Source organism: Melanerpes formicivorus, unplaced genomic scaffold, assembly GCF_026170545.1.
Source record: "Melanerpes formicivorus ecotype bairdi unplaced genomic scaffold, bMelFor1.0.p_v2 SCAF_106, whole genome shotgun sequence".
NCBI lineage: Eukaryota > Metazoa > Chordata > Aves > Piciformes > Picidae > Melanerpes > Melanerpes formicivorus.
Genome location: NW_027142458.1, coordinates 93613 through 107357, shown reverse-complemented (window position 1 = coordinate 107357; position 13745 = coordinate 93613). Strand labels below are relative to the sequence as shown.

Sequence of the window (13745 nt, the reverse complement as noted above, 5' to 3'; positions counted from 1 at the left end):
TGTCCAGCAGACCCAGGGAGGCTCTCCTCCCCCTCTACTCTGCCCTGGTGAGGCCACACCTGCAATATTGCATCCAGTTCTGGGCTCCCCAGTTCCAGAGGGACAGGGATCTGCTGGAGTCCAGTGGAGAGCTACCAGGAGGCTGAAGGGACTGCAGCACTGCCCTGTGAGGAGAGGCTGAGAGCCCTGGGGCTGATTAGTCTGGAGAAGACTGAGAGGGGATATGAACAATGGTTATCAATATCTGAGGGCTGGGGGTCAGGAGGGAGAGGCCAGGCTCTGCTCACTTGCACCCTGGGATGGGACAAGGGGCAAGGGATAGAAACTCCAGCACAGGAGGTTCCACCTCAACATGAGGAGGAACTTCTGCACTGGGAGGGTCACAGAGCACTGAAGCAGGCTGCCCAGAGGGGTTGTGGAGTCTCCTCCTCTGGAGCCTTTCCAGCCCCATCTGGATGTGTTCCTGTGTGACCTGCGCTGGATTCTATGCTCCTGCTCTGGCAGGGTGGTTGGGGTCAATGATGTCTGGAGGTCCCTTCCAACCCCTGACATCCTGGGATCTGTGAATCCCTGCTTTCTACTTTCTGCTGAAGTGGTTTCTGTCATCAGCTGCTTTACTTTGGGGCTTTAAGCTGTAATTTCAGTTAACATCTGTGGCCTTCAAAGTTCTTGAAAGTCTGTTTTCACTGGTCTTAACCTGTGTGTGCATCATCTGCTGTAGGACTGAGAGGCTCCAGGGAAGGGCAAGAGCTGGTGGAGGGTCTGGAGAACAGGTCTGGTGAGGAGCAGCTGAGGGAACTGAGGTTGTTGTGCCTGGAGGAGGCTGAAGGGAGACCTCATTGCTCCCTGCTGCTCCCTGAAAGGACCTTGGAGTGAGGTGGGGGTTGGTCTGTTCTCCCAAGGAAGAAGCAATAGGACATGAGGAAATAGCCTCAAATGGCATCAGGCAAGGTTTAGGTTGGACATTAGGAGACATGTCTTCACAGAAAGGGCTGTCAAGGCCTAGCCCAGGCTGCCCAGGGAGCCTTTGAAACCCTGGAGAGGTTTCAAAGCTGTGAAGATGTGGTGCTGAGGGCCATGGTTTAGTGGTGACCTGGCAGGGCTGGGTTAAGGGTTGGACTGGATGATCTTAAAGGTCTTTTCCAACCAAAGCATTCCTGTGAGCTATGAACTGATCCTTTCTCAGCCACACTGCCATTGCTCTTGGATTTCTGTCACCCCACACAAGCCTGGTAAGTCTGGGAATGGCCACCTCTGGGCCATCCAGTCCCCATGATGGATTGGATTGTCCTGGGAGGCTGTGGATGCCCTCTCCCTGGAGGTGGCCTTGAGCAACCTGGGCTGACCTTAACCCAACTCAACCCATTCTATGATGACCACAATTGCTGCATTACCTCTGCCTGCTGTTAGTTTAACAAAAGCAAGGAGCTTTCAGTTAGCAAAGGGCTGTCAGGGATCAGGTCCAGAGCTCTCCCTGCCTCAAAGGGCTGTCAGGGATCAGGTCCAGAGCTCTCCCTGCCTCAAAGGGCTGTCAGGGATCAGGTCCAGAGCTCTCCCTGCCTCACACAGCTAGGAAAAACGTTTGCTTTCCTCCCTGACGTTTCCCACCAGCACAGCTCCTGGTGCTATTCCCCACCCTGTCCTCGGCCAGGCTGCTGCAGTGCAGCTCATTCCCCAGGCTGCAGGAGCTGCTTGGTGCCCCCTGCTCACTCCTTTTCCTCCTCTGGCAGGTTCTTTACTCGGACAGCTTCCGCAAGGAAGTCCAAGGCAAGGCTGCCTACGTGCTGGACACGCCTGAAATGCGGCGCGTGCGCGAGACCCAGAAGCACATCTCCACAGTAAGAGCCTGCCCACAGCTGCTTGCAGTTGGCAGGTGGGGTTCCCTTCCAGAAACCTCACCTTGCTCCTCACCCCTTCTTGGGTGGGCAGCTGAAGGCTGCAAGAGCTGGGGCTGTTCAGCCTGGAGAGGAGAATGCTCCAGGGAGCAGCCTTCTGGTACCAGAAGAGGGCTACAGGAGAGGTGGGGAGGGAGTTTTGACAAGGGCTTGGAGTGAGAGGATGAGGGCAGTGGCTTTCAGCTGGAAGAGGGAAGACTGAGATTAGATTTCTGGTGAGGGAAGGAGACACTGGAACAGGTTGCCCAGGGAGGTTGTGGATGCTCCCTCCCTAGAGGTGTTCAAGGTTATCTTGGATGGGGCCTTGAGCAAGCTGGGGTAGTGTGAGGTGTCCCTGCCCATGGCGGGGGGGTTGGAACTGGATGCTCTTGAGGGTCATAGTATCATAGTATCACAGTATCAGTCAGGGTTGGAAGGGACCACAAGGATCAGCTAGTTCCAACCCCCCTGCCATGGGCAGGGACACCCCACACTAGATCAGGCTGCCCAGAGCCTCAGCCAGCCTGGGCTTAAACACCTCCAGGGACAGGGCCTCAACCACCTCCCTGGACAACCCATTCCAGGGCTTCACCACTCTCATGGGGAAGAACTTCCTCCTCACCTCCAGCCTGAATCTCCCCACCTCCAGCTTCATTCCATTCCCCCTAGTCCTATCACTACCTGAGATCCTGAGCAGTCCCTCCCCAGCCTTCCTGTAGGCCCCCTTCCAACTCAAACCATTCTATGACTCTATGAATGGAGGTGAGGTGAGCAGGCATCCAAACTCTTCCTCTTGATGACCTCAGAGTTCATTCCCAGCCAAAAGAAGCCTATGGTCTCAGCCATGGAGAGCAGAGCTTCCCTTTTAACTTGCAGGTGAAATACCATGAAGACTTTGAGAAGAGCAAAGGCAGCTTCACCCCTGTGGTGACGGACCCCATCACGGAGCGCGTCAAGAAGAACATGCAGGACTTCAGCGACATCAGCTACCGCGGCATCCAGCGGCGCGTGGTGGAGATGGAGCGCAAGCGCGTGGACCAGGACCAGGAGAACCTCACAGGTCAGCACACCCTGCCCCTGCTCTGCAGCACCCTCACCCCTGCCTTCACACCACTGCCCTGCAGGAGCTGGTCAGGATCGGCTCACTGGTACCAGCTCCAAGCCATCCCCACCTAGAGATGGTTTGGTGCAGAGCTGGTACCAGCTCCAAGCCATCCTCACCTGGAGATGGTTTGCTGCAGAGCTGGTACCAGCTCCAAGCCATCCTCACCTAGAGATGGTTTGGTGCAGAGCTGGCATCAGCTCCAAGCCATCCCCACCTAGAGATGGTTTGGTGCAGAGCTGGCATCAGCTCCAAGCCATCCCCACCTAGAGATGGTTTGGTGCAGAGCTGGTAGCAGCTCCAAGCCATCCTCACCTGGAGATGGTTTGGTGCAGAGCTGGCACCAGCTCCAAGCCATCCTCACCTGGAGATGGTTTGCTGCAGAGCTGGTGCCAGCTCCAAGCCATCCCCACCTCCAGATGGTTTGCTGCAGAGCTGGTACCAGCTCCAAGCCATCCTCACCTAGAGATGGTTTGGTGCAGAGCTGGTACCAGCTCCAAGCCATCCTCACCTAGAGATGGTTTGGTGCAGAGCTGGTGCCAGCTCCAAGCCATCCCCACCTCCAGATGGTTTGCTGCAGAGCTGGTGCCAGCTCCAAGCCATCCCCACCTCCAGATGGTTTGCTGCAGAGCTGGTGCCAGCTCCAAGCCATCCTCACCTGGAGATGGTTTGGTGCAGAGCTGGTAGCAGCTCCAAGCCCTCCTCACCTCCAGATGGTGTCTGCAGCACAGCCCACGTTGAAGCTATCCTCTTCAGCAGCTGACCTGAGCTCTGCTTGTCCTGTTCTGCCCAGCCTTGCAGGGCAGTGCTGCATTTCCCCCTTGGCCTTCTGTTTCAATCTAATCTCTCTGCCTATTAGAGAAATGTCAGAAGAGCCCAGGCTGGGTGAACCTCAGAAGAGCACATGCTGCAGCACCAGCCCTGGCCAGTCACATCCCAAAACCCCCCAGTGTAAGAGCTTGTTGCTCCAGGAGACACCACAAGTGTGAGATGATGTGCTGGGAAGGGTCCCTCGAACAGTCCTGGACAGGCTGAGGTCCAGCATGGACACAATGCTCTGCTCAGGGCAGGATGGGAAGGTCCTGAGGACACTTCCCACATCCACCACCCAACTCTGGACCCTCTGAACGTGCAGGCAGCTTCACTCTCCAAACAAGCTCCCCATGTCCCCAGCCCTGCAGCTCTGGGGCTGTCCTTGCTGGCAGCCTCAGGAGCAGAGCACAGCAGGCAGGACTGACCCCTGGGGGCTCTCCAGAGGGCTCCACCCTCTGCTGTAGGTTAAGTTCTGGACTACTGCTGCCCTCCTCTCCTTCTCTTAAGCCCTACTCAGGACAGATGTGTGCTCCTCAAGCTGCCCAGAAGCCACCTGAGCTACAGGTCTCCTCAGAAAATGTCACTTTTCTCTGGCAGGCCTCCGGGTGTGGCGCACCAATCCCGGCTCAGTCTTTGACTATGACCCAGCAGAAGACAACATTCAGTCCAGAAGCTTACACCTGATCTCTGGTAGGTTCCACAGGCCCTGCTGGTTGTGCAAAACAGGTGCCAGGCTTGTGGGAACCCAGTGGGAACTGCCAGCCTGGGGGGACCAAAGCACAGCTTGGAGCTGTAGGATCCAAGGCAGTGTGACAGTGCCACTGGCTGCCTTCTGCAGCACCAGACTGCTCCTCAGCTGCCTCCTGCCCTGCTCATTGCTGCAGATGTGTCCTCAGTGACAGAAATCTCAGGCATGGCTCAGCTCTGACAGCTGATGAAGGAAGCCATGCCCAGGTTGCATCCTGGCTTGGATCAGCAACAGTGTGACCAGCAGGGCTAGAGAAGTGATCAACCCCCTGTACTGGGCACTGGTGAGGCCACATCTTGAGCCCTGGGTTCAGTTTTGGGCCCCACACTCCCAGGAGGACATTGAGGGCTGGAGCAGGTCCAGAGAAAGGCAAGGAAGCTGGGGAAGGGTCTGGAGAACAGGGCTGGTGAGGAACAGCTGAGGGAACTGGAGGAGGCTGAAGGGAGACCTCAGTGCTCACTACAGCTGCCTGAAAGGAGGCTGGAGCCAGGTGGGGGTTGGTCTCTTCTCCCCCTTATCAAGTGATAGGATGAGAAGAAGTGATTTCAGGTTGCCCCAGGGCAGGTTTAGGTTGGGCACTAGAAGAAACTTCTTGACTGAAAGGGTTCTCAGAGCCTGGAAGAGGCTGCTGAGGGAGGTGACTGAATCCCTGTTCCTGGAAACATTTCAAAGAGGCAGGGCTGTGGTACTGAGAGAGATTTGGACACAAATGTCTTTTCCAAGTGAAGTGATTCTGTGATGGGTAATGAGAGGTGGAAGGAGCTGGTGCTGAAGGGAAGGAGGTTAGGGAAAAGAAAGACGACGCTGGATAACAAAGACATTAAAGGCGAGAGGGACAGAGCTGTGCCTTGGAGCAGAACTTCACCACTTCACTGCTGGCCACAGAACACTTTCCCCAAGTGCCACCACCCTCTCTGGAGTCTCAGAAACATCAGCTGGGCCTCTCAGGCCTTTGCCCATAGCCTATGTGAGACTCAGCAACCAACTGTGGCGCCTGGGGCAGGTTTCTGCTGAGCAGCGGTAGACAGTGGGGGGTGTTCTCAGCGAGTGTGAAGCTGCAGCTGTGCGTAGGCAGGTTCAGAACAAACCCCTCCTGTGTGTGTGTGAATGCAGAGCTGGGCTCTGGCCGTGCACCTGCCCAGAGCCCCCTCTCTCCCCGCAGTCCAGGCGCAGCGCCGCAGCCGCGAGCACTCCCGCTCCGCCAGCGCCCTCAGCCTGAGCGGCGGCGATGAGAAGTCCGAGCCCTCGGACGCCGTGGATCAACAGCTCTCCTTCTACAGCTCTGGGGGCTTCTTCACCTCCACTGCCACAGGTACTGCAGGGACAGCCAGCCCCCTCCTTGCTGGGGGAGGACAGATGGGGCCCTGCTGAAGCAGGTTGCCCAGGATCACAAGGGCCAGGTGGGGTTGGGAAGACAGAGAAGTGCCCAGAGAGGGGGCTGGGGCCTCAGCCCTGGAGGGATTCAAGGTGAGGCTCGACAGGGCTCTGGGCAACCTGATCTAGGGGAGGATGCCCCTGCTGACTGCAGAGGGGGTGGGACTAGATGACCTTTGGCGGTCCCTTACAACCCAGACCATCCTGTGATTTTAACTGGAGCGGCCTGAGGAGGATATCCATACTCATCAATACTTCAAGGAGGATGGGGCCAGGCTTTTTGCAGTGGTGCCCGGTGACAGGACAAGGAGTAAGGGGCACAAACTGGAACACAAGAAGCTCTATCTAAACATGAGGAGAAGCTTCTTGCATTTAAGAGTGCCAGAGCCCTGAAAGAGGCTGCCCAGAGAGCTGGGAGTCTTCATCTCTGGAGACATTCAAAACCCACCTGGGAGGTGTTCCTCTGTGACCTTCTCTAGGTGACACTTCCTTGGCAGGGGGGCTGGACTCAAATCTCTTCCAGCCCCTTCCATGCTGTGAATCCCTCCAGAGCTGGAGCCTCCATAACCTCTCTGGTCAGCCTGCTCCAGCCTCAGGCCCTCTCCTGCCCTGCTCTTCCTGCCAGCTCTACAGTAACACAGCTTCTTTTCCTTTGGCAGTGGGCTACAAACATGCCAAAACCATCGAGCTGCCACAGCAGCGTTCCTCCTCTGTTGCCACCCAGCAAACAACTGTCTCATCTGTTCCTTCCCACCCCTCCACTGCTGGGGTAAGTATCACCCAGCCCATGGACTGAGATGCCAGCAGTTGTAAGGGACCAAGGGAGGGCTCCAGGAGCTGTTGGGTGTGCTGTCCATCATGCCTAAGCTGATGTTCCTCTGTTGTAATGTGCAAATCTCCATAGCCTGCCAAAGCTATCCCAAAACAACCCTTCTGCATTCCCCCAGGACTGAGGTGGGACCATGTCTACCACCTGGGCTGAAGCTTGGTAGAAAACCAGGTGAAGGGGTATGAGGGTCATTGTAGTAGGACACAATCAGATCAGATCCTGGGCTGCATCAGGAGAAGTGTGGCCAGCAGGGCAAGGGAGGTGATCCTCCCCCTCTGCTCAGCTCTGCTGAGACCCCACCTGGAGTACTGCCTCCAGTTCTGGAGCCCCTATTACAAGAGGGATCTGGAGGTGCTGGAAGGTGTCCAGAGAAGGGCCACAAAGATGAGCAGAGGGCTGGAGCTGCTCTGCTGTGAGGACAGACTGAAGGAGTTGGGGCTGTTCAGTCTGGAGAAGAGAAGGCTCTGAGGTGACCTCATTGTGGCCTTCCAGGATCTGAAGGGGGCTACAGGAAGGCTGGGGAGGGACTGCTCAGGATCTCAGGTAGTGATAGGACTAGGGGGAATGGAATGAAGCTGGAGGTGGGGAGATTGAGGCTGGAGGTGAGGAGGAAGTTCTTCCCCATGAGAGTGGTGAAGCCCTGGAATGGGTTGTCCAGGGAGGTGGTTGAGGCCCTGTCCCTGGAGGTGTTTGAGCCCAGGCTGGCTGAGGCTCTGGGCAGCCTGATGTAGTGTGGGGTGTCCCTGCCCATGGCAGGGGGGTTGGAACTAGCTGATCCTTGTGGTCCCTTCCAACCCTATCTGATACTATGACACCTGAGAAGTTTTACATGTCTCAGAGATGACAATGGGGTATGGCATCACCTCCCCATCAGATCTGCTGGGAGGTGACATTTTCAAGTTACAGCTGAAGCTAGACTCTGCTCAAGTGCAGCCTGAAAACACTTTGTTCAGCTTCAGTGTCACCAGACCACAGAGGCTGTCACCCAAGGTAGGGCAGTGCTTGGGCAGCCAAGTTACTGAGAGGAACATCCTTCCCAGTGAGGGTGGAGAGACACTGGAGCAGGTTGCCCAGGGAAGTGGTGGATGCCCCCTCCCTGGAGGTGTTCAAAGCCAGGCTGGATGAGGCCTTCAGCAAGCTGGGCTGGTGGGAGGTGTGCCTGCCCCTGGCAGGGGGGTTGGAAGGGGATGAGCTTCACGCTCCCTTCCATCCCAACCCCATGCTATGACTGAGATGAAAGCAGGAGTTGAAAGCCCCCCAGCTGCTCCGGCAGCGGCCCTCGGAGAGCAGTCAGTAGAGCTCTTGTGCTGGGCCTGCTCTTCCCTTCTGCTTCTCACTCTGGGTTCTCTGTCCCTCCCGCAGAAGACCTACCGGGCCATGTACGACTACACGGCCGCCGACGCGGACGAGGTGTCCTTCAAGGACGGGGACACCATCGTCAACGTGCAGGCCATCGACGAGGGCTGGATGTACGGCACCGTGCAGCGCACCGGCAAGACCGGCATGCTGCCCGCCAACTACGTCGAGGCCGTCTGAGCCTGCCCGGGGCAGCCCTGCCCCAGCTGCCTCAGAACCTGCCTCAGAACCTGCCTCTAACCCCACTCCTCAGCGCTGCACTTCCTCCAAGGCCGAGGCCAAACCAAGGGGTTGGTTGGTGTTTTGTTTGCAAGCCTTGCCTGGACTCTGGAACGTTTCACCACTGGGCTGGGAGCCAGGGCAGTGTCTAGAGAGGAACCCAAGCCTGACACTACAACTGGTGTCCTCCTCCTCCTCCTCCTCCCATCAAGTATGATGTTTCTGGGCTGCTTTAAAACGTCTGTGTCCACTTCTTTTCCATTTAACTAACATTTAGCCTTAGTGTCTCCAATCATTTAGCTAGGGGAGGGAACCCAGCTGAACCCAAAAACCTCTTCTGCTTGCTGAGCTCTTCCTCATCTGTTGTTCTGGGGTCAAAAAGCTGTTACTGTGGATGAGTGACTCAATAAAGCTGATGTTCCTGCAGCAGGCTTGGTGTTGTCACTGCTGAAGCAATCAGCCTCACTGTGAACTGCCCTGGCTCAGGAAACTCTCTTCAGAAAGGGAATTACCTCAGGTGGTGAAGCCAGAGCCACAGAACTGTCAGGCTTGGAAGGGACCTCAAGGATCAGCCAGTTCCAACCCCCCTGCCATGGCCAGGGACACCTCACACTACAGCAGGTTGCTCACAGCCACATCCAGCCCTGCCTTAAAACCCTCCAGGCATGAGGCTTCCACCACCTCCCTGGGCAACCTGTGCCAGTGTCTCTCCACCCTCCTGGGGAAGAACTTCTTCCTCACATCCAATCTCCATCTACTTTTGCTCCATTCCATTGCTGATCAATATTTCAAGACAAGAGTCAAGCTCTGAGGGGCTGTGAGTGGACAAGTGATTTCCTACCTGAACACATGGTTTGTTGCCTGCTCAGCTCCTGAAGCCTCTGGTATCAGCCAGGATCCAAGGAAGAGGAGGTAAGAATTCCCTGTGTGCTAAGGCCAAGAGAAAAGTCAGAAATGAATTCATAAAGCTGAGTGTTGGCTCTGAGGGCCTTAGACCACAGGGAAGCCTGCCTGGGTCTACACAACCAGCTTGAAAAGGTGATGTCCTCCTTCAGTGCTTGGTATGACCTTCTGAGGTGTGTGAGGGACAACTTCAGACTGTGAGAGCTGGAGAAGCCCAAGGAAGCAGCTTTGGGAGCAAAAAGAACATCTTCAGCAAAGAAGGAAGCCTGCAGCTGAACTCAGCACTGGCCCCAATCACATCCCACCTCTGGCCTGCTCCATCCTCCTCAGGAGCTGCATGATTCACAGAGTGCATTGGCTGGGAAGGGACCCTCAAAGGTCACCTGGGAGAGTAGGGACACACCTCCACCTCCATCAGGCTGCCCACATCTTGAATAAGGACAATGAACACAGAGTCTTGCAGACACATTAGCAGAACCTGCTCCTACCTCTAAGCAGGTCCCTCCCAACCTTGTGACTCCCCCTTGCCAAGCAGGCCTGAACAGATCTGATGGGGCACAGCCCCCACCTTCCCTCCCCAAACCACACCAGTGTTACCAAGTCTGGGAACTATCATCTGCTCTTTTATTTGCCCATGTGGAAGTTCTAAAATGTCCTGCAGCATCTCCTCCCCCCCCCAAGGTCCATTTTGACAGCTACAGTACAATATATACAAATGATTTCCTTTTGTCCAGAGCAAAAGCCCAAGGGAGGCCCCTCTGGAGCTCTCTCAGAAGCAGCACTGCAACCCATGCAATTAAAACCTCTAGAAAGTCATAAATTATTAACCAACATTTGCCACAAGTCTGTACATGAATATACAAAGAGCTCCTGGGTACAGCCATTTCCTTGAGGGGAGAGGGGGGGAAGAAAAAACCCCACCCCCCCCAACCAAACAACAGTTCTTCTCCAACAGAAGAACAGAGAACCCAACACGGGGTGGGGAGACAAAGCCTAAGAGGGGCTGGAATTGGTCACCTCCAAGAGAAGCAGCTTCTGAGTGCGTGGCCTACAAAAATAGATCTCATCCTGGGGTCATCCTGGGCTGGGAGGAGTGAAAAGGGGGAGGGGTTGGAAAAGAGGCTGCTCTGTCAGCTCCTGAGGCAAGGAGCAGAGCTGGGGGATCCACTTCTTCGCCCCCCACCCAGAGCTGGCAGCGCTAAGAACACTTCAGACTGGAGAAAAAATGATTAGTAACAACAGTAAGGTAACTCCTCTGGGGGCTTGGCTTCAGAGTCTTCTTCTGCTATTGCACAACTTGATCCAAGTTTTCTTTCACCAGCTGAAAGAACTATGCATAGCAAGGCAAGACAGACTGAGAGGGAACACACAACCCGTGGAATCAGAACACACACACACAGAGGGAGGGAGATAAAACCAGGAAAGCACAGCACATTTTGCTCCAGCAGGTGCTAACATCTCCTCTGGTGCAAAAGGCACAGGGCTCAGCACTCACTCACCCTAAGGAATAAAGGGGTTTGGGGAAGCTTCTTGTAACATAAAATCCTCCTCACTCAGAAAGAAGGAGGGGACTAAGAACCTTCAGGAGGTGGCTGCTGCCAGCGGGCCTGCAGGTTCCTCATGATGCAGTTTGTCATGGCAAGCAGCTTGGCCTGCATCTCGAAGAGCTGGCTGCCTGAATAGCACTGGAGGAGCTCTGCAGAGCTCAGCTGAGCTGCCAGGGCTTCCATTTGGCTCAGGAGATCTGCTGGGGCTGGTGCAGCTGGAGCTGGGGCAACTGCTTCAACCAGAGCTGGAAGGGAAGCAAAGGAGTCAGATTGCATCAGGTTGGAAGGGACCCTCAAAGGTCTTGTCCAACCCCCTTGCAGTCAGCAGGGACACCTCCAGCTAGAACAGGCTGCCCAGGGACACAGCCAGGCTGACCTTGAATGGCACCAGGGATGAGGCCTCAACCACCTCCCTGGGCCGCCTGTACCACTGTCTCATCACCCTCACTGTGCAGAGCTTCCTGATGTCTAGCCTAACTCTGCCCTGCTCCAGTCCCAAACCACTGCCCCTCATCCTGTCCCCACCTGCCCTTCTGAACAGCCCCTCCCCAGCCTTCCTGGAAGTCCCCTGCAGATACTGAACAGCAGGGACAGCAGCCTCAGAGCCCTTCACCCTGGAGGTGTCTCCTGCAAGCCTGGGGACAGCCCTTGCTGCAGGCCCCTCAGCCCCAGCACTGGGTGCTGTCCCTCCCCACTTTGGTTCAAGTCCCTTTCTGCAGCAGAGCAACAAACACTGAGGTCCCATTCAGCTCCTGCCAAGCTCCAAAGCTGCTCAATTTGTTTTACTTGTGAAGTGAAATGATGAATAAAGAGGAAGAAGGAAAATAGGCTTTGTTGTGCCAGTGCCCTGTGGACATTTCCCTGCCTCTGGGGCTCTTCCTGGGCCCACAGCACAACCTGCTGGAGCTGGGTCCTGTCCCAGCAGGACCAGAGCTTTGCTGCTGGGTTTAGGTGCAGGAAGAGTGTAAGAAGCTCCATCTGAACATGAGGAGGAACTTCTCCAAGTTAAATAGCCCTGTAGCAGGCTGCCCAGAGAGGTGGTGGAGTCTCCATCTCTGGGGACATTCAAACCCATGAGATCCTCTGTGGCCTTCCCTAGGTGACCCTGCTCTGGCAGGAGGCTTGGACTCAGTGATCTCCAGAGGTCCCTTCCAACCCCACCACTCTGTGATTCTCTGTGGTCTGGACTGAGAGCTGAGCTGATGTTACAGCTTAGGTTGCACACCAGAAGGGATTAAAGCAGAAGGGTTTGCTCCACACACCCTGAGAGCTGCTGCTGACAAAGGCAGCCCTCAGAACTCCACACAACCCTTCATGGAGACCTTCATGATGTCTGAGCATGAGAAGATCATGCTGAAATAGAACTCAGGTCAGAAATCACACACACAGAGTGCTGGGGGTTGGAAGGGACCTCTGAAGTTCATCTGGTCATAGAATTATAGAATGGGTTGGGTTGGAAGGGATCTAAAAGATCATCCAGTTCCAACCCCCCTGCCATGGGCAGGGCCACCTTCCACCAGCCCAGGCTGCTTAAGACCTCATCCAGCCTGGCCTTGAACACCTGCAGCAGGGAGGGGACATCCAGAGCCTCCCTGGGCAGCCTGTTCCAGTGTCTCACCACCCTCACTGCAAACAATTTCTTCCTAATCTCCAGGCCCAGCCCTTGTAAAATGTCCCTCCCCAGCTCTCCTGTAGCCCCCTTCAGGCACTGGAAGGCCACACTAAGGTCTCCCTGGAGCCTTCTCTTCTCCAGGCTGAAACCCCACACCTTCTAGAGCAGGGTCACCTGGAGTAAATCACACTGGAACACATCCAGGAGCCAGATGAAAGCATCTGATCATGTTCCAGGTTTGTCACCTCAATGTCCAGCTTGTCAGCTGGACACAATGTGCTCCTGAGTCTTGATCTCCAGGTAACCAAATGCTTCAAGGCCAGGCTGGATGAGGCCTTAAGCAACCTGGGCTGGTGGGAGGTGTCCCTGCCCATGGCAGGGGGGTTGGAACTGGATGATCTTGAAGGTCCCTTCCAACCCAAACCATTGTGTGACTCTTGTGGGAAGAACAAGGCCAAGTTCCTCTATCCAAACTGAGCATCCAGGAATCAGCCTCTGTCCTGTCCCACTCCCCTCAGGATGAAGCTGGGCTTCAGCTGGCTGGTGCTGTGCACTCCCAGAGCCACAGCAGGTACACAGCTCAGGAGACACCCTGGCTGAGTCCCAACATGAACTACTTGGAGCCTGGCTTAACTTGTTCTTAATGCCAGCTCCTTGAGGGAAAAGCAGCACCTTTCCCTCCAAATATCCAACAAGGTTCCAGAAGCCTTTGCTGCTGGGCTCCATCAGGTGGCCTGCACCCAGCTCACCTGCTGAGAGTGCCTGTCACTACTCCTTCCCTCAGAGAACAAGTAAGTGGTGCCCTGAGGGGAGAGCAGCAGCAGCACACAGCAGGAACACCCAAAGCCAGGCAAAAAGCCAGCAAGAGCTACCTGTGGAATGCTGTTCTTCCACAAGAAGAGGTTTCTCCTCTTCATTATCCTCAGGCTCCTCTGCATCCTCAGAGGGGTGTTCCATGTGCTCAGACATCTCCACATCCTCAGAGGGCTCCTCCATGTCCTCAGATTTCACTACATCCTCAGAGAGCTTCTCAAAGTCCTGAGGCTTTTCCACATCCTCAGAGGGTTTCTCAAAGTCCTGAGGCTTCTCTGCATCCTCAGAGGGCTCCTCCATGTCCTCAGACTTCACTGCGTGCTCTGGGGGCTTCTCAAAGCCCTGAGGCTTCTCTGCATCCTCAGAGGGCTTCTCTACATCCTCAGAGGGCTTCTCAAAGTCCTCAGTCTTCTCCACATTCTCAGAGGGTTCTGTGTCTTTGCGCTTCTCTGCATCCTCAGAAGGCTTCTCCACATCCTCAAGCGCTGCTATTTCCTCAAGTCCTCGAGATTTGACCTGAGGATTTTGGGGGAGAGAAGAAGAGCTCTGGTTTTT

The 13745-nt window shown here is 55.5% G+C and overlaps 2 protein-coding genes across 17 annotated transcripts in view; one reads left to right on the top strand and one right to left on the bottom strand.

Annotated features, from left to right (window-relative positions):
- Positions 1–8741, top strand: part of NEB (nebulin) — a 178863-nt gene extending 170122 nt beyond the window's left edge. For all 14 annotated transcript variants that reach the window (XM_068166774.1, XM_068166767.1, XM_068166773.1 and 11 more), the window contains 6 exons: positions 1731–1838; positions 2751–2934; positions 4387–4479; positions 5700–5849; positions 6571–6680; positions 8103–8741. In XM_068166774.1, coding sequence (XP_068022875.1) covers positions 1731–1838; positions 2751–2934; positions 4387–4479; positions 5700–5849; positions 6571–6680; positions 8103–8276 — 819 coding nt within the window. In that variant the 3' untranslated portion in view covers positions 8277–8741. The remainder of the gene's footprint in view (positions 1–1730; positions 1839–2750; positions 2935–4386; positions 4480–5699; positions 5850–6570; positions 6681–8102) is intronic.
- A 1078-nt stretch (positions 8742–9819) lies between these two features.
- RIF1 (replication timing regulatory factor 1) overlaps positions 9820–13745 on the bottom strand; it is a 52825-nt gene continuing 48899 nt past the window's right edge. For all 3 annotated transcript variants that reach the window (XM_068166791.1, XM_068166792.1, XM_068166793.1), the window contains 2 exons: positions 13250–13706; positions 9820–11010 (listed from right to left, as the gene is read on the bottom strand). In XM_068166791.1, the coding sequence (XP_068022892.1) occupies positions 10790–11010; positions 13250–13706 (678 nt within the window). In that variant the 3' untranslated portion in view covers positions 9820–10789. The remainder of the gene's footprint in view (positions 11011–13249; positions 13707–13745) is intronic.